At 42.2% G+C, this 19,860-nt stretch overlaps 1 protein-coding gene across 4 annotated transcripts in view; it reads right to left on the reverse strand.

The window, feature by feature from the left end:
• Positions 1–14,423, reverse strand: part of map2k6 (mitogen-activated protein kinase kinase 6) — a 193,665-nt gene extending 179,242 nt beyond the window's left edge. For all 4 annotated transcript variants that reach the window (XM_068058336.1, XM_068058338.1, XM_068058334.1 and 1 more), the window contains exon 1: positions 14,102–14,423. In XM_068058336.1, coding sequence (XP_067914437.1) covers positions 14,102–14,125 — 24 coding nt within the window. In that variant the 5' untranslated portion in view covers positions 14,126–14,423. The remainder of the gene's footprint in view (positions 1–14,101) is intronic.
• Between the last annotated feature and the right edge of the window lie 5,437 nt (positions 14,424–19,860).

Consider the following 19,860-nt stretch of genomic DNA (forward strand, 5'->3'; position numbering starts at 1 on the left):
ACATTTTTTACATTTACAGTACACAAAATTTACCCGATACAGTTCGAGGGGTCTCCCATGAATCCAGCCCCTCAGTTCAGCTTGGTGGGGGGGACCTTACACTGTGGTCTTTCCCCATTGAGCCTTTGCTGTGGCTGCCCCAAGCTTTAGTGCGTTCCTCAGCACGTAGTCCTGGACCTTGGAATGTGCCAGTCTGCAACATTCGGTCGTGGACAACTCTTTTCGCTGGAAGACCAGCAAGTTTCAGGCAGACCAAAGGGCGTCTTTCACCGAATTGATAGTCCTCCAGCAGCAGTTGATGTTTGTCTCGGTGTGCGTCCCTGGGAACAGCCCGTAGAGCACAGACTCCTGTGTTACAGAGCTGCTTGGGATGAAACTCGACAAAAACCACTGCATCTCTTTCCACACCTGCTTTGCAAAGACACATTCCAGGAGGAGGTGGGCAGCCGTCAAAGGACTTGTATATGCAGGCAGGAAAAGAAAACAAAGGAGATCTGGGGGTCGCACATTTTGCAGTCGTGTGAGTATTGTCGGAATAAGTACACATTTAAAATATGAGGCCTTTCCAATGACAGGGAATACAGAGCAGTCATAAAAATAATACCAGTTCTATTGTGAAGTTATCATTTCAAAAATATTTGGAAAGAGACCACAACTGTGGCCTAAGTTAAAGATTAAGACTTCATGCATGCAAATTAAATAAACACAATAAGCAGAACACCCAAATGTGGCAATTCGTCTCCCAGTGCACAAACCTACAGAAAGCCTAGAGAAAAATCAATAACAACCTGCATTTATATAGCACCTTTAATGTAATAAAATGTCCCAAGGAGCATCAAACACAATGAAACCGAGCCAAATAAGGAGATATCAGGGAAGTTGGCCAAACGCTGCATCAAAGAGATAGGTTTTACGGAATGTCTTAAAGGAGGAAAGAGAAGTAGAGAGTTCTAGGGAGAGAATTCCAGAGCCTAGGGCTTAGGCAGCTGAAGGCACAGCCACCGATGGTGGAGCAATTTTTTTTTTATTCATTCATGGGATGTGGGTGACGCTGGCCAGGCCAGCATTTATTGCCCATCCCTAATTGCCCTTGAGAAGGTGGTGTTCAGCTACCTTCTTGAACTGCTGCAGTCCATTTGGGGTAGGTATACCCACAGTGCTGTTAGGAAGGGAGTTCCAGGATTCTGACCCAGCGACAGTGAAGGAACGGCGATATAGTTCCAAGTCAGGATGGTGTGTGACTTGGAGGGGAACTTGCAAGTGGTGGTGTTCCCATGTATTTGCTGCTCTTATCCTTCTAGTTGGTAGAGGTCACGGGTTTGGAAGGTGCTGTCTGAGGAGTCTTGGTGCATTGCTGCAGTGCATCATGTAGATGGTACACACTGCTGCCACTGTGCGTCGGTGGTGGAGGGAGTGAATGTTTGTAGATGGGGTGCCAATCAAGCGGGCTGCTTTGTCCTGGATGGTGTCGAGCTTCTTGAGTGTTGTTGGAGCTGCACCCATCCAGGCAAGTGGAGAGTATTCCATCACACCCCTGACCTGTGCCTTGTAGATGGTGGACAGGCTTTGGGGAGTCAGGAGGTGAGTTACTCACCTCAGGATTCCTAGCCTCTGACCTGCTCTTGTAGCCACGGTATTTATATGGCTGACCAGAAACTGAACTGGAGTAATGGTAGCCCCTAGGATGTTGATAGTGGGGCATTCAGCGATGGTAATGCTGTTGAATGTCAAGGGGAGATGGTTAGATTCTCTCTTGTTGGAGATGGTCATTGCCTGGCACTTGTGTGACGCAAATGTTACTTGCCAGTTATCAGCCCAAACCTGGATATTGTCCAGGTCTTGCTGCATTTCTACACAGACTGTTTCAGTATCTGGGGAGTCACGAATGGTGCTGAACATTGTGCAATCATCCACGAACATCCCCACTTCTGACCTTATGATTGAAGGAAGGTCATTGATGAAGCAGCTGGAGATGGTTGGGCCTAGGACACTACCTAGAGGAACTCCTGCAGTGATGTCCTGGAGCTGAGAAGATTGACCTCCAACAACCACAACCATCTTCCTTTGCACTAGGTATGACTCCAGCCAGCGGAGGGTTTTCCCCCTGATTCCCATTGACCTGTTTTGCTAGGGCTCCTTGATGCCATTCTCGGTCAAATGCTGCCTTGATGTCAAGGGCACTCTCACCTCACCTCTTGAGTTCAGCCCTTTTGTCCATGTTTGAACCAAGACTGTAATGAGGTCAGGAGCTGAGTGGCCCTGGCGGAACCCAAACTGAAAAAATCATGGATGCTCAACAGGCCAGAATTAGAGCAGTCCAGATATCTTGGAGGGTTGTGGAGCTGCAAATGATTACAAAGATAGAGAGGGACGAGGATTTGAAAACAAGGATGCGAATTTGAAAGTCAAGGCGTTGCTTTAACCAGGAGCCTATATAGGTCAGCGAGCACAGGGGTGATGGGGGAGCAGGACTTGATGTGAGGAAGGACAAGGGCAGCAGAGTCTTGGATGATCTCAAATGTACGGATAGTAGAAGTAACAAAGAATTTAAGGGGGTTTCAGCAGCAGATGAGTCAAGACAGAGGTGGAGTCAGGCGACATTACAGATGGAAAGAGGCAGTCTGAGTGATGGTGCAGATATGTTGTTAAAACCTCATTTCTGGGTCAAATATGAGACCAAGTCGCAAACAGTCTGATTCAGCCTCAGGCAGTTGCCATGGAGAGGGATGGGGTTGATGGCTCGGGAAGGTAGTTTGTGGCGGGAACTGAAGACGGTGGCTTTAGATTTCCCAATATTTAATTGGAGGAAATTCTGCTCATCCAGTACTAATCATAAGGTCAGAAGTGGGGATGTTCGCGGATGATTGCACAATGTTCAGCACCATTCGTGACTCCTCAGATACTGAAACAGTCTGTGTAGAAATGCAGCAAGAAGTTAGATAAGCAGTCTGTTAATTTAGCAACACTGGAGGAGTCAGGAGAGGTGGTAGTGAGGTAGAGCTGAGTGTCATGTGGAAATTTATACTGCATTTTCGGATGAAGTTGCTGAAGGGCAGCATGCAGTTGAGAAATAGGAGGGGGCCAAGGATATATCCTTGGGGAAGCACTAGAGATAACAGTGCCGGAGTGGGAGGAGAAGCCATTGCAAATGATACCCTGACTACAGTTAGATAGTTAAGAATGGAGCCAGGCTAGTGCAGTCTCACCCAGCTGGACAACAATGGAGAGGCACTGGAGGAGGATTGTGTGGTCAACCGTGTCAAAGGCTGAAGACTTGTTGAGAAGGGATAGTTTACTTTTGTCACAGTCGCACAGGATGTTATTTGTGTCTTTGATAAGAACACAGTGGGCGGCACAGTGGCGCAGTGGTTAGCACTGCAGCCTCACAGCTCCAGGGACCCGGGTTCGATTCCTGGTACTGCCTGTGTGGAGTTTGCAAGTTCTCCCTGTGTCTGCGTGGGTTTTCTCCGGGTGCTCCGGTTTCCTCCCACAAGCCAAAAGACTTGCAGGTTGATAGGTAAATTGGCCATTATAAATTGTCACTAGTATAGGTAGGTGGTAGGGAAATATAGGGACAGGTGGGGATGTTTGGTAGGAATATGGGATTAGTGTAGGATTAGTATAAATGGGTGGCTGATGTTCGGCACAGACTCGGTGGGCCGAAGGGCCTGTTTCAGTGCTGTATCTCTAATCTAATCTAACTGTTTCAGTACTGTGGCAGATATGGAAACCTGACAGGAGGGATTCAAACATGGAGTCAGAGAAAGATGGGAACAGATTTGGGAAGTGACAACACGTTCAAGGAATTGAGAAGAAAGGGAAATTGGAGCTGAAGTGGTAGTTTGTAAGGCCAGACAGTTCAAGGTTTGGGTTATTGAGGAGTGAGTTGATGTTGAAGATTTGAAGAATAGGGGGACAGTACCTGAGGAGAACCGTAAACCGTATCAGTTAACATGGGAAGCAGGAAGGGAAGTGGTGCGGTCAGCAGTTAAGTGGGAATTGGGTGAAGGGAGCAGGAGGTGGGTCTCACGGACAAGATTAGCTTGGAGAGGATATGAGGCAAGTAGAATTGAAACTAGAGAAATTAGAGTTCAGGACTAGGGTGGAGGGAAACCTTCGAGGAAGTTGGCCCAGTAGGCTAGAGGAAGGGAGGAAAGCGGCACAGGTAGCTGAAGAGATGGTCTCAAAATTAGTGGCAAAAAGGTCCATGAGCTCCTTGCATCTTTTGTTGGAGTTGAGGGCGGAGGAAACAAGGGAAGAGGGGTTTAAGAAGTTTTGCAGTAGAGAAAAGAAGCCAGGGGTTATCTTTGCATTCCAGGATGATCCTGGAATAGCGAGCAGTTTTGGCAGATGAAAACAAGACCCAGTAGTGCTTTACGTGGTCCAGCCAATTCTGGTGGTGAATGGCTAAACTAATTGTTGGCCATTTACACTCAAGTCAGTGTCCCTCGAACTTAAGGGAGATGAAGGTTGAACTAGGGGGAATGGCCAGAATAAGAGTAATAGTCTTATTGGGGACCTGGGCATCAAAGGTGGAGGTAGAGATGTGGTTTAGCAAATCAGTAGCTGCAGAAATGTTGTAGTGAAAGGAGGACTAAAGGCTAGACAGTTGGATTTTTTTTAGATTTTAGATTTAGATATACAGCACTGAAACAGGCCCTTCGGCCCACCGAGTCTGTGCCGACCATTAACTGCCCATTTATACTAATCCTGCACTAATCCCATATTCCTATCACATCCTCATGTGTCCCTATATTTCTCTACCACCTACCTATACTAGTGACAATTTTTATAATGGCCAATTTACCTATCAACCTGCAAGTCTTTTGGCTGTGGGAGGAAACCGGAGCACCCGGAGGAAACTCACGCAAACACAGGGAGAACTTGCAAACTCCACACAGGCAGTACCCAGAATTGAACCCGGGTCACTGGAGCTGTGAGGCTGCAGTGCTAACCACTGCGCCACTGTGCCGCAGTGCAGCTGAAAGTGAATTGGAGGGATAAGATCAGATTTCAGAGGTGAGTTAAGTTGAACTACATGTCACACTGCCAAACAGAAACAAAAAAAAACATGTTGTTCATGTAAGGGTGGTGGAAGCAGACTCAAATGGAATAGGATATAGATTTGAAAAGGAAAATCATACAGAGCTATGGGGAAAAAGCAGGGGAACGAGACTAATTAGAAATCTCTTTCAAAAAGCTGGCACAGGCACGAAGGACCCATTAGCCTCCTTCCGTGTTGAATAATCTATGTTGTCTGCTCCATAAGGAGAAGATGCTTAGATTACACCTAAATGGCCTCCAGGGCAGTAGAAAGTTATACTTAGACTTGCACCATGACTATCTTTGTGTAATAAACCTAGAAATATGATCTTAGTATGTTTTATTGCTGACCAATAAAAGAAATTTTAAGAAAATGAAAAGAATTTTCCAATTGAGTGAATTCTTCTGTATTATGAAGCCACAGGTCTCACACATACATCTGGGACAACACAAGGGTGTCAGAAAGAAGCCAGAGTTCTTTTGCCTATTACCTGAACTATTACTAACCCAGGAATGTTTTTGGTCAAATCATCATTTAGCTGAATAAATTTAAATTCAAAATTAGAGTGACATGGAAAAATCAATACTTTTTTAAAAAAGGGACAATGTACTGTAAATAAACATCAGCCCATTTAGTTGAATCTGATATATTGATCAAATGTAAGTCAAGCACATTGTTTTTAAAAAAAATCAATGCTTTTTGCACAGATTTAAAATGTGCAACATATACAAGTTCTTCAAAACAAACAGCTCGCTGACACTCAGATCCTGGGCTAACACAAGGATGACCACTTAGATGCAGTACAGGAGGGCTGATGCAAACTACAGAACCATATCCCAATGTGAATCGCCATCTTTTGCAGAGGAGGGGAGAAAAAAAAAAATCTGGTTTGGGATGCCAGGGTTGGGGGATGTTTTGGGTTAAATATTGAGTAACTGCTGTCGATTTGTAGATGCCAATCCTGATCTAGTAATAGGAGGCCTTCCGGTGTCACTATATCCTTAAAAAGTGAAATTGTGAACAAAAGCAGAATCTGAAATATTCTGGGTAAAGTAATTGCTTGGTAATCTGAAACGAAGCGTCACTAAAATGGGCTAGACTGCAGTAAATCTGCATTAACCATGTGGTCTAGACAACTGGAGACAGAGCAGAATGGAAATGAGTATCACTGTAATTTGACAAAACAACCCACAGCCATGGCTCCTTCTGCCTTATTAGTGTCTTCGTAAGTTTATGCTTTATTGCTCTCTTTCCCACTAGCTTAAGACATTCTCAGCTTCAGTTTCCATTATCAATTGCTGCCTCCAAAATGACAGCAAATGCAGCATTTTCACTCAATCTGAATACATCATAAACAAACCTTCCATGAAATCTACCTAATTTGTTAACCACATGAGGTCAGTGGAAGATCGTGTCTAACTAACTTGATTGAATTTTTCGAGGAGGTGACTAGAGGTGTAGATGAGGGTAAAGCAGTTGATGTAGTCTACATGGACTTCAGTAAGGCTTTTGATAAGGTCCCGCATGGGAGATTGGCTAAGAAAGTAAAGGCCCATGGGATCCAGGGTAATTTGGCAAATTGAATTCAAAATTAGCTTAGTGGCAGGAGGCAGAGGGTGATGGTCGAGGGTTGTTTCTGCGAGTGGAAGCCTGTGACCAGTGGTGTACCGCAGGATCGATGCTAGGACCCTTACAGTTTGTAGTGTACATTAATGATTTAGTCGTGAATATAGGAGGTATTATCAGTAAGTTCGCAGACGACACGAAAATTGGTGGTGTCGTAAATAGTGAGGAGGAAAGCCTTAGATTACAGGATGATATAGATGGGTTAAGATGGGCGGAGCAGTGGCAAATGGAGTTTAATCCTGAAAAGTGTGAGGTGATGCACTTTGGGAGGTCTAACAAGGCAATGGAATATAAAATGGATGGTAGGACTCTAGGGAGTACAGAGGATCAGAAGGACCTTGGGGTGCTTGTCCATAGATCACTGAAGGCAGCAGCACAGGTAGATAAGGTGGTTAGGAAGGCATACGGGATACTTGCCTTTATTAGGCAGCACAGTGGCGCAGTGGTTAGCACCGCAGCCTCACAGCTCCAGGGACCCGGGTTCGATTCTGGGTACTGCCTGTGTGGAGTTTGCAAGTTCTCCCTGTGTCTGCGTGGGTTTTCTCCGGGTGCTCCGGTTTCCTCCCACAAGCCAAAAGACTTGCAGGTTGGTAGGTAAATTGGCCATTATAAATTGTCACTAGAATAGGTAGGTGGTAGGGAAATACAGGGGCAGGTGGGGATGTTTGGTAGGAATATGGGATTAGTGTAGGATTAGTATAAATGGGTGGTTGATGGTCGGCACAGACTCGGTGGGCCGAAGGGCCTGTTTCAGTGCTGTATCTCTAATATATTCTATGCTTCGGCTGATTAGATTAGAAGAGCAGGGAGGTTATGATAGAGCTGTATAAAACGCTGGTTAGGCCACAGTTGGAGTACTGTGTACAGTTCTGGTCACCACACTATAGGAAGGATGTGATTGCAATGGAGAGGATGGAGAGGATGCAGAGGAGATTCACCAGGATGTTGCCTGGGCTGCAGCATTTCAGTTATGAAGACAGACTAGATAGGCTCGGGTTGTTTTCCTTGGAGCGGAGAAGGCTGAGGGGGGACCTGATTGACGTATACAAAATTATGAGGGGCATTGATAGGAAGAAACTTCTTCCCTTAGCAGAGGGGTCAATAACCAGGGGGCATAGATTTAAGGCAAGGGGCAGGAGATTTAGTGGGGAGTTAAGGAGGAATCTTTTCATCCAGAGGGTGGTTGGAATCTGGAACACACAGCCTGAAGGGGTGGTAGAGGCAGGAACACTCACGACATTCAAGAAATATTTAGATGAGCACTTGAAACACCACAACATACAAGGCTACAGGCCAAGTGCGGGGAAATGGGATTAGTTAGGGCGGGTGCTTGATGGTCAGCACAGGCGCGTTGGGCCTGTTTCTGTGCTGTAAAACTCTATGACTCAGATAATTTAGGGCTCCTCCAGTGAAATTTCACTTAAAACAGAGAGTGCATTCTGCTAGTTACAGCTCTTATTTACAGTGTTGGATTCCAACGTAATATTTATTTTCACACAATGCTTCCCCCAAGATAGCTAACTTCCCAAGTCTTGGCTGAGATACCATGGGGAAGGCCAAAAACTGGCTCAAGAAGGCCCTCTGCCCACATCACTCAAGAGACTTTCCATGGACCAACAACAGACATGAGCAAGAAGATACACACAGTCTGAACCATCCCATCCTCCAAACAGGGAAAGGACAGGTTGAGTGGCAAACATTATGGGAATACAGCCCAACAGAAATGAGTTAGGAAATCAAAAAACAAACTGCAGGTTTTAGTTAAAATGAGAAATTCTGGAAAAGGAACCCTAATTTCCTTACAGTAGATGGAATCTATATTTAAATGTGTGAACAGGTCAAACATACTATTGATTAAGTCAATGACCAATTACAATTAAGCTCCTATTTTTGTAAATTGTGAGATATTGTAAGTAGTCTCGGTGGGACCGGAGCTACAAGGAGGTATTCTTTGTCCATCAAGCTACCAATTTAAAAACGAAGTCCGAGTAAGTTAGAGACTATTTCTATAAGTGAAAGGAGTCATAAGTCGAAATCACTGTGATTATTCAGGCAGGCTTAATAGAACAGCTTACTCTGAAATTTCCGCTAATATTTGCATTGGGCATCATAGCGGGTTAATGGTACAAATTTTAACAAATATTTTAGGTCTCTGTTTTTTTATTAAAAAGTTCTACTTTTTGACTTAAAGAGCAAGTGCACGACTAAGCCATGTATCAGAAACCTACCAGATGCAATTCCCTGTCTGTGATGAGTTATCCAATCTTAATTTTGGCAATGGTTGGGAGTTTGGTGCTGAGACGCTGGGGTAAGGTGGCGGGGGGAAAGAGAGGGTATAGAAGGGAGCTCTATCTTTGAGCTCTGCATCTCTGGGCTTGGAAAAACTGAATTCCTACTCCTGGTTGCCAAAATCCACAGCTGGAAGTGTGCCAGTGTGAACATCAGACAAGAACAGAATCAGGTGTGGCAGTGATAGAACTCTCTCTCCAGATTCAAAGTGAAGGATGGGTATTCAGTTAACATTCTGAAGCTAGTCACATGACCACATTCTAGCTGGAATTGCTGCTTGCAGGTTGAGGTAAGAAAAAAGAAAAAAAATGAAGTATAGTTTTATATAAACAGGCAAGTATGATGGCAGTCATATGACAATGCACACTTCATCTTATAGTCTCAGTTTAAATGGGGAATCTTCAAATTTCATGTTCCCCCCCACCCCCACCTGTCATGGCTGGGAATGGTTTCAATACTGCAATAAACTTTTGTAAAAGTACTGCAACTGCTACATAAAATTCAACCAACTAACTAACACATTTCATTAGGAGTGGACTTAATAAACAGAAAGATCAAGAAGTAAATGAATGCAAAGATTTATTTAGCTGTCACTTTAATGGGCTTTTAAATATTTCTGTGGTCTTTGTGTTGTTTTGTTCAATTCTACAACATGCCTCAAGCTCAGTCTTTTAAGTCGATTCAATTAAAAAAATTGAGAAAATGTAAAGCTCATTGTAACGCATCCTCCTAAAAATTTCAGATTTCCTTCTCAATATTCATTCTGACACACATGAAAATCTTCATTAAAAGAATTTCAATAGGAGAAATGCATTTATAGAGAAATCTTGATTGAGCTAATGTGACAGGGATGTGGTGCAGCTCATCGTGTAATAATAATTTAATTAAAATATTTCAGATTATTAATTGCTCCAACAACGTAGATTTACAAAAATTAAAGCACAAAGGCTCATTGTCATTTTCTTCTTCACTTAATTTGAAACAAAGTCAAGCAAAGTTTTTCCAGTGCAAGGGTGATAAACATATAGAACATGCGAACCAGTGAGGCAGGCAGAGGAAGAAACCATGACAGGACTCAAAAAGGAACTACACAAATTACAACTAATACAATTCATAATGACTAGATTTTGTAGTAAGATGAATGCAAAGGTTAGATGAAACAATGATCTACTTCTGCATGAAAATTTTTGCTAATTTGATGGTTAAATCAAGTTAGTATGGGACAACCTAGTGTCCATTTTAAAACATTCCAAATGGAATGTTAAACATTACAGTAATTGTGATTCTAATCGACATCATCACTTCTCCGATATTATGCATGTAAAATTACTTCTCATTTTGATTTAATTTCTGCTTGTGTGGGAAAACATAAGGAAAACACTAGTTCATTTGTAAGCATTTTATTTTACACCAGGCCTGTGCATATTATACTTTTACTTGGTTTGAGATTGGATATAGAGCAGTGAGTTGAAAGGTTTCTTCATATTGTTTTATAATTCCATTTTTGTTAAAAAAAAAAAGGGAAAAAGGCCCAGAGTTTCTACTCAAAAATACCATTAGACAGTACTTATTGGAACCTTTTTTTTAAAAAAAAATAAAAGACTGCACAATCAAAACTAATCACTGCACGGCATTAGGTCACTGGAGAGAGAATAGCAACATTGTGGTGGGCCAGCGTGCTGGAAAACCTTCATTATATGAGGTCTGAGCATTCAATTCAAATTCCAAATATTCCATCTGGCCACCTTTTCTTGCGTAAACTGTAGTCACCTGCGTTTAATTCTTTCTTATACAGTGCCACTAAATGGTATCTTTTCACATATAATCCAAGAAATCCAATATTCAAAGGCAATAACGAGCACCTCAGCTTAACCTTATGCCAAAGCCCCAACATATGCATTTTTGGTCATTCTTTACTGACAATTTGAAACTGAAATTTAAAACAGGCACAAAAATGGTGGCATTTTCATCATCAATTTTATGTTTCATTCATTACAAAACATAACAGGCATGGGCTGCTATATTTTGAGCAAACTTAATTACCAACAAGTTTAGAAACTTTTCTGGCTATTAGTCTAATGCTAACCAATCTCAAAACTTTCCAAAGACTCCATTATCATACCCAAGTGCATAGACATAATATTTAGACGTGACAGCTCCTTATAGAAATTCCTTGGGCTTTTAAAAAAAAAATGTAAAGACCTGCATGTGTAATGCCAGTATATGAATAAGTGTAATGAAAGGAGCACTACCATCTGAAGGGGGCTATCACGGGAACAACAGCTCCTACAACAACCATTAACCATGAAGTTGCATATTCCGTAATCACGGATGCAAACAGCATAGCCCATTATCAACAACTTACTTCAACAGGATTTTTTCCTGAAGGATTTTAGCACTCAACTCAGCATTTATAGAAATAACATCCAACTAATGAAACTGCAAGATTTAGATCATTTCATAAGGCACAGTTGTAAATTATGTAACAAAGCATGTTCCTGGGACTATATTCCTTTAAGAAAATTTACATAGTACTGCATGGGGCAAAGAACCTACAATCTAAAAATGCATGTAGAAAATATTTCAGTTTTGATGCATGAATCAGCTCACTTTGAGGTAAAAATTGCCCTGTACTCAACAGAGAAAATAAATGTATCAAATAATTGTTTCCAGGAACTGTACGAGACTTATCATTAGGACTCCTTCAAAGACAGTGTGAAAAAATTATAATTAACATGAGCGGTTTGTAATTATTTTATATTAAACACTAAGTGCGAGTGCCTTCCTCAGGGGTTTTACTGATTCTGTGAAAGCTAAATTAATGTCAATCATCACTACTATTCACCAAAGACAATTTAGTATATCATTCAGTTTCTTAATACTACTGGGCTCTCTCATATAGTCAAGGTTTAGCTCTGATAAGGTGAACACTTAGTGTTGAAAAAACTGATGGTGTTTAAAAATGGGCATTTAGATGTTTCTCAATCATAATGCTTTTACCCATTTCATACTTTTTAATAAAGCCTTGAATTATTCTAACATGTTGATAGCATAATTAAAAGCATTAACACAATTCTATCACCAAAAAAAAATGAACTAATTTCCAGAAACTACCTTACTAAGGTCACTGAATGTGCACAACACCTGGATACATTTCCCAGTGGGGAAATCAGGCTCAATGATGTCACTCCAAATGACAGGTTGGAAGAAAATACGATCTAGATTACACTGCTACTTTTCTAATTCAGAAAAAAATATTTATTTTTTTAAAAAGTTCTCTGAGCAAGATTTATCCCTCAACCAATATTCCAAAACAGATTATCTGGTCATTTATCCCATAGCTGTTTATGGCAGCTTGCTGTGCACAAATTGGCTGATCTATTTTCCAACTTTACAACAGTGACTACACTTCAAAATTACTTAATTGGCTGTGAAGTGAATTGGAATATCCTGTGGAAGTGAAAGGCGCTATTTAAATGCAATGGGCAAGATGGCGGTTTGAGTACTGCCTGTTACAGATCAGCCAAGTGCACAAATTAGAATTAATCATTTTGATAAACAATTTAATATCTATATACATAAAGTTTTGAAAACGATGTCACTTTTGCTAATAAGAAATATCACTCCTATCCCTCTCCCAAAACTGATAATCCGTAAAACCTGGATTTCAGTTTATTAATTTTTGATGGGGTAAGTCCAAAGTAAGATGTCAGTACAATAGGTTCAGTCGCACATGAAGAATTGGGGGCATATAGGGAAATTATGAAATGTGGAGTGCAGGCAAAAGGAGGCGTGGACATAACATACCAAAATAAGTATCTAAATGGGAAATATATCCTCCTGATCCCTCCAGTAGTTTCACAAAATTGAGACAAAAACCCCATAAACACGAAGCTGGGAAAATGTGGCATTAAGTCTCACTTGTAAGGGATTTCTGGAGTTGGTTGCAGTCTGGGCATGGGATATAATTGCGATGTTGGAGCTGGGGACATGGTGCTTTACCGTGCTTGTTATTGTTGCTAGCTTAAAGTTTGTTAAAAGCACTTAAAAGAAACAACAGAAAAGCGTTACATTCCCACCACTGACATCCTGAGCCCTGATAGGCGCAAATATTAAAAGGAAAGGAAAGGGAAGAGGGTGGGAAAGAGTCTCGGTTTATTAATATAGGTAACTCCATGTAGAGCAAGCGTGGCTTTTAAATGGTCAAAGGTGAGTCGTGATCAAAAGGCTTTAGCCACTGTGAAGAGTTTCCAGAGACAGGACGCTAGTATTGTGAATGGGCCACCAATAGAGTTCCAGCGCTAGCGACCAGGGCTGGTCTCATCTCACAGATGCAAAAGGCGGCGACAGATGCATCCAGTCTTTGTGGGCTGTAGGCGATAAATGGTCAATTCACACAGATTGGAAAATGTGAAAGTGCCGAAGTAATATTAGGATCCTGTTCGTTAAATGTGGTTGTCTCTATGTAATATACATGCTTGGTGTTGAAAGTGTCGAATTAATCTCTAATATTATTGTATTCAATGAAGGTCCACTTTTGGTCTATTTAGAACTTGACATTATTAATAGCTTTATGTATTTCAAATATAATGCGACAACGTTATTGAAACGCAAGTACTGGTCGCTTTTTTGCAACTGAGTAAATTACTTTTGCAATTTTAGTTTTGTATTTGTGAATCATGCATTGGACTTTTTGTTTTGTGGAACTGCACTGCATGTTTCTGCTAAGTTCGTACATTTAATACGTGTTTAAAAAGAAACGCTCTCAATGTAAATTATGGTTGCGCTCAGCTCTGCTCATCAATGCAACGCATTTAAACGCTAACCCCCCACCCCCTACTTGAGCACTGCTTTACATAACATATTAGCACCTCGATCTGTTTGCAAAAAAGCACCCTGAGCTCAGTAATCGGAATGTAAATACGTCAGTGACCAGCTGAACAGCAAAACCCAGCCTCAGGATCCTCTGTCTGCAAAATGCAAATTCAGTATGTTCAGCTAAAACAGGAAATGCAATCAGCTCTGCAAGCCTCGAAACTTAGCATTGACATTGCAAAGCTCAAGGTGCACTATTGCATTTTGCATTAAGCGCAGGTCTTTTTGCATTCTACCTAAAATATCGCTCAAATTATCTGTGCAAACCTTACCTCCTTTTGACAGCGACATTTTTTTTTCTTTTTCCCCTGCTGGGAGGGGGGAGGGGATCACAAAAGACTTTGCCTTTTCAGCTTTGCAACAAAGATGCAAAAGATTGCTGCTCCCAATTATGATCCACCTGAGAATCCTGAGCGATTTTTTTTTTTGCAGCTGCAAGCTATGCAGAGGGAATGGCCGGTTGCACAACTCGGAAGCAAGCTGCAAACAGCGGAAGATTTGCAATTGCAAAAAGCTGTTCAGTAATTGCGAAGCTGCAGCTACATGATCGGCCGGAGCTGAGTTCACCAGCTCCAAACTTCTCAGCGTGTCATCACGTTCTTCCTGCTGGAGAAGAAGGCATTCTGGGAATTGTAGTCTTCATTTGGAAGGAACTTTTATTTCAAATTAGGGGGAAATCTTTCATTAACTACACTTTAATGTACTACACATTACTGTGCAACACAGAAAAAAGGCATAAGCCAGTGAAAATTTCACACACAAATAGATGCCTGGCACTGCAGCAGATGCCAAAACACATTCCAGGCAAGGGTTCAGACTGCAAGAACTCACAACAAGTAGTTCATGAACGTCAACTGTTCTCTGGTCTTAATGACAATTATTACTTCAATCCCTTGCATTTTGTTATTTTGCACATAAAGGGTTTTGAAACATGATTTGATTTCTGTTGGGTTTGTTTAGTTCAGGACAGTGTGACTGGGACGGTACAGTCATCCACTTTGCTGTAACAGAATCAGGTGATTATTTAAGTGGCTGTAGTAAGATTGCCTTCGGTACCACTTTTTGCACTGCTTAGAATGCATTGCATATTTACGAGGTATACTTTTTAGAAAAAGGAATGAACCAACTGAAGGTTTCAAATGTACCAACGTCTCTCTGGTTTGACAAAAGTGCTTCATATAGAGAAACTGGATAACATATTTCATTTTTATGAAGAGATGTTAAAGAGCAAGGTAGGCATCAGCCATTTTCTGTGAATTTAGGGAGGGGGATAAGAAGGGAGGGGGAGTGGCAATTTTGGTCAAAGAAACAATTACAGCTGTGAGGAGGGATCATATGTTGGAAGGTTCATCAAATAAGGTCATATGGATCGAGCTAATGAACAAAAAAGGGGCAATCGTACTGCTGGGAGTGTTCTATAAACCCCAACCAGTCAGAGGGAGATAAAAGAGCAGATATGTAGACAAATCTGAGAAGTGCAAAAACAATAGGGCAGTTATCGGGGATATTAACTACCCCAATATTAACTGGGATAGCATTAGTGTGAAAGGAATTGAGGGAGCAGAATTCTTGAGGTGCATTCAGGAGAACTTTTTTTGGCCAGTATGTAGCAAGTCTAACAAGAGGGTGCAATTTTAGACTTAGTTTTAGGAAATGAAGATGGGCAGGTGGAAGGAGTAGCAATGAAAGAGCATTTTGGTAGTAGTGATCATAATTGTCAGTTTTAACATAATTATGGAAAAGGACAGAGATAGAACAGGAGTTAGAGTTCTCAATTGGGGCAAGGCCAATTTTACTAAACTGAGAAGTAATTTAGTGAAAGTGGACTGGAAACAGCTACTTGAAAGCAAATCAGTGTCAGAGCAGTGGGAGGCATTCAAAGGGGAGATTCAAGGGGTTCGGACTAAACATATTCCCCCAAAGAAAAAGGGCCAAATCTAGAACCCCATGGATGTCAAGGAGCTTACAGGGTCAGATAAGGCAGAAAAGGAAAGCTTATGTCCGACACCGAGAACTCAATACTACAGAAAGCTGAGAGAAGTATAGAAAGTGGAGAGGTGAAATAAAAAAGGAAATTAGGAAAGCTAAGAAAGGGCATGAAAGAATATTAGCAAGCAAAATCAAGGTGAACCCAAAGATGATTTATCAATACATTAAGAGTAAGAGCAGAACTAAGGAAAGAGTAGGGCCCACATGTTGGTATTGTAAATGAATACTTTGCATCTGTCTTCACAAAAGAGGGGGATGATGCAGATATTGCAGCTAAGGAAGAGGGGTGAGAAGTATTGGATGTGATAAACATAGGGAGAGAGGAAGTATTAATGGGGTCAGTGTAGTGTCTGATGAATCAGTTTGATTGCTTAAACCTCTGCATAGAGCTAGTGAGCAGAAGTGGAATTGTGGGAGATTTCTGGAAGCTTCCAGGAGATATTTTGGATCTGTGTCAAACACAGGCTGCTGTTAAGACATGTGCTCCTATCTGTAAGGCCTTTATAGTTAATGAGCCTTAAATAAACCAGTTGGTTATTTAACACAGTGTGATATCTGCATTGCTCAGAATTAAATCAGATATTACAAACTAAACCCAGTAACCCAGCACAAACACAACAATTAGCATCCTTGAAAGTTGAAATATCATCAGGGCCAGATGAAACGTTCCCCAGGCTGTTAAAAGAAGCTAGAGAGTAAATAGTGGAAGGTTTGACCATCATTTTCCAGTCCCCATGGGATACAGGTATGGTGCTGGAAGATTAGAGGACTGCTAACGTTGTACCTGTTTAAAAAGGGAGCGAGGGACAGACCAAATAATTAGTCTAACCTCAATAGTGGGAAAATTATTGGAATCAATTCTGAGACACAGGATAAACTGTCACTTAGGGCACAGATTAATCAAGGATAGCATGGATTTGTTAAGGGAAGATTTGTCTGACCAACTTGCTCGAATTTTTTGAAGAAGTAACAAGATTGGTGAGGGTAGGGTGGTGCAGTTGATGTGGTCTACATGGATTTTAGCAAGGTTTTTGACAAGGTCTCACATGACAGACTGGTTTTAAAAAAAAGCCCATGGGATCCAGGGAAATATCGCACGGTGGATACAAAATTGACTCAGTGGCAGGAAACAAAGGATAATTGTGGACGGGTATTTTTGCGTCTGGAAGGCTGTATCCAGTGCGTTCCACAGGGCTCAGTACTGGGTCCCCTTTTTTTGTGGTATAAATGATTTGTTAACACACCTACACTGTTTGGGATCTTCTCACTGCTGCTCTCACATGTGTTCAAGTCTTCAGAAGAAGGAATTTTCCTCCACACAAGATCAGATGGCAGGTTGTTCAACCTTGCCCTTCTTAGAGCGAAGACCAAAGTATAGAAAGTCCTCATCAGGGAACTCCTCTTTGCTGACGATGCTGCATTTACATCCCACACAGAAGAGTGTCTGCAGAGACTCATCGACAGGATTGCGGCTGCCTGCAATGAATTTGGCCTAACCATCAGCCTCAAGAAAACAAACATCATGAGACAGGACGTCAGAAATGCTCCATCCATCAATATCGATGATCACGCTCTGGAAGTGGTTCAAGAGTTCACCTACCTCGGCTCAACTATCACCAGTAACCTGTCTCTCGATGCAGAAATCAACAAGCACATGGGAGAGGCGTCCACTGCTATGTCCAGACTGGCCAAGAGGGTGTGGGAAAATGGCGTACTGACACAGAACACAAAAGCCCGAGTGTTTCAAGTCTGTGTCCTCAGTACCTTGCTCGACGGCAGCGAGGCCTGCACAAATCTCATTGAATTTTTTGAAGAGGTGACTAAGGTAATGGACAGGGGAGTGTCTATGGATGTTATTTATATGGACTTCCAGAAGGCATTTGATAAAGTCCCACATAAGAGACTGTTAACTAAGGGAGAAGCCCATGGAGGTGAGGGCAAATTATTGACATGGTTAGAAAGTTGGTTGAGTGGTAGGCGACAGAGAGTGGGGATAATGGGTAAGTATTCCGATTGGCAGGATGTGACTAGAGGTGTCCCACAAGGGCCTCAATTATTCACATTATTCATTAATGACTTGGATGATGGCATAGTAAGTCATATATCCAAATTTGCTGATGATACAAAGTTAGGCAGCATTGTAGACAGTCTAGATGATAGCATAAAATTGCAAAGAGATATTGAAGAACTAGGTGAGTGGGCAAAACTGTGGCAGATGGATTTCAATGCGGGCAAGTGTGAGATTATCCATTTTGGACCAAAAAAGGATAGAGCAGGGTACTTTCTAAATGGGAAGAGGTTAAGTACAGTGGATGTCCAGAGACTTGGGGGTTCAAGTGCATAGATCTTTAAAATGCCACGAGCAAGTGCAGAAAATAATCAAAAAGGCTAATGGAATGCTAGCCTTTATATCTCGAGGATTGGAGTATAAAGATACAGAGGTTATGCTGCAGCGGTACAAAACCCTGGTTAGACCCCACTTGGAATAATGTGAGCAGATCTGGGCACCACACCTTAGGAAGGATATATTGGCCTTGGAGGGAGTGCAACGTAGGTTTACAAGAATGATACCTGGACTACAGGGGTTAAGTTACGAGGAGAGATTACACAAATTAGGCCTGTTTTCGCTAGAATTTAGAAGGTTAAGGGGTGATCTGATCAAAGTCTTCAAAATAGTAACAGGAAAAGACGGGCTAGATAAACGATTTCCACTGGTTGGAGATTCTAAAACTAGGGGGCATAGTCTAAAAATTAGGAACAGACCGTTCAGGAGAGATGTTAGGAAGCACTGCTTCATGCAAAGAGATTTGGAACTCTCCTACAAACAGCAGTTGAAGCTAGAACAGTTGTTAATTTTAAATCTGAGATAGATAGATTTTTGTTAAGCAAAGATATTAAGGGATATGGGCCAAAGGCAGGTATATGGAGTTAGGCCGCAGATCAGCCATGATCTCATTGAATGGCGGGACAGCGTCGAGGGGTTGAATGGCCTACTCCCAAGGGCCCCCCAAGGACACATTGTACAGCGAGCTCGTCACTGGTATCAGACCCACCGGCCGTCCATGTCTCCGCTTTAAAGACGTCTGCAAACACGACATGAAGTCCTGTGACATTGACCACAAGTCGTGGGAGTCAATTGCCAGTGATCGCCAGAGCTGGCGGACAGCCATAAAGGCAGGGCTAAAGAGTGGCGGGTCAAAGAGACTTAGCTGTTGGCAGGAAAAAAGACAGAAGAGCAAGGACAGAACCAACTGTGTAACAGCCCCGACAAACAATTTTATCTGCAGCGCCTGTGGAAGAGCCTGTCACTCTAGAATTGGCCTTTATAGCCACTTCAGGCACTGCTCCAGAAACCACTGACCACCCCTAGGCGCTTAGCCATTGTCTCTCGAGACAAGGAGGCCAAGGAATTTATTAACGATTTGGACGTACATGTAAGTGGCATGATCAAGAATGCAGACGACACAAAGATTGGCCGTGTGGTAGGTAACGAGCTGTAGACTGCAGGAAGATATCGATGGACTGGTCAGGTGGGCAGAAAAGTGGCAAATGGAATTCAACCTGGAGAAGTGAGGTGATGCATTTGGGGAGGTCAAACAAGGCTAAGGAATACACAATTAATGGGAGAATACGGAGAGGCTTAGACAAAGTGCAGGACCTTGGAGTGAATGCCCACAGGTCCCTGAAGATAGCAGGACAGGTCGATAAGGTGGTTTAGAAGGCATATAGAATCCTCTATTAGTCAAGATATAGAATATAAGAGCAGGGAGGTTATGCTAGTACTGTATAAATCATTGGTAAGGCCACACCTTGAGTACTGTGCGCAGTTCTGGTCATCTCATTACAGAAAGGATGTAATTGCACTAGAAAGGATGAAGAGGTGACTTATGAGAATGTTGCCGGGACTGGAAAAATGCAGCTACGAGGAAAGGTTGGATAAACTGGGGTTGTTCTTCTTGGAACAGAGAAGGCTGAGGGGTGATCTGATTGACATGTACAAAACTGAGCGCGGCCTGGATATCGTGCATGTGAAGGGC

The sequence above is a fragment of the Heterodontus francisci genome, chromosome 26 (genome assembly GCF_036365525.1).
Source record: "Heterodontus francisci isolate sHetFra1 chromosome 26, sHetFra1.hap1, whole genome shotgun sequence".
NCBI classification, from domain to species: Eukaryota; Metazoa; Chordata; class Chondrichthyes; order Heterodontiformes; family Heterodontidae; genus Heterodontus; species Heterodontus francisci.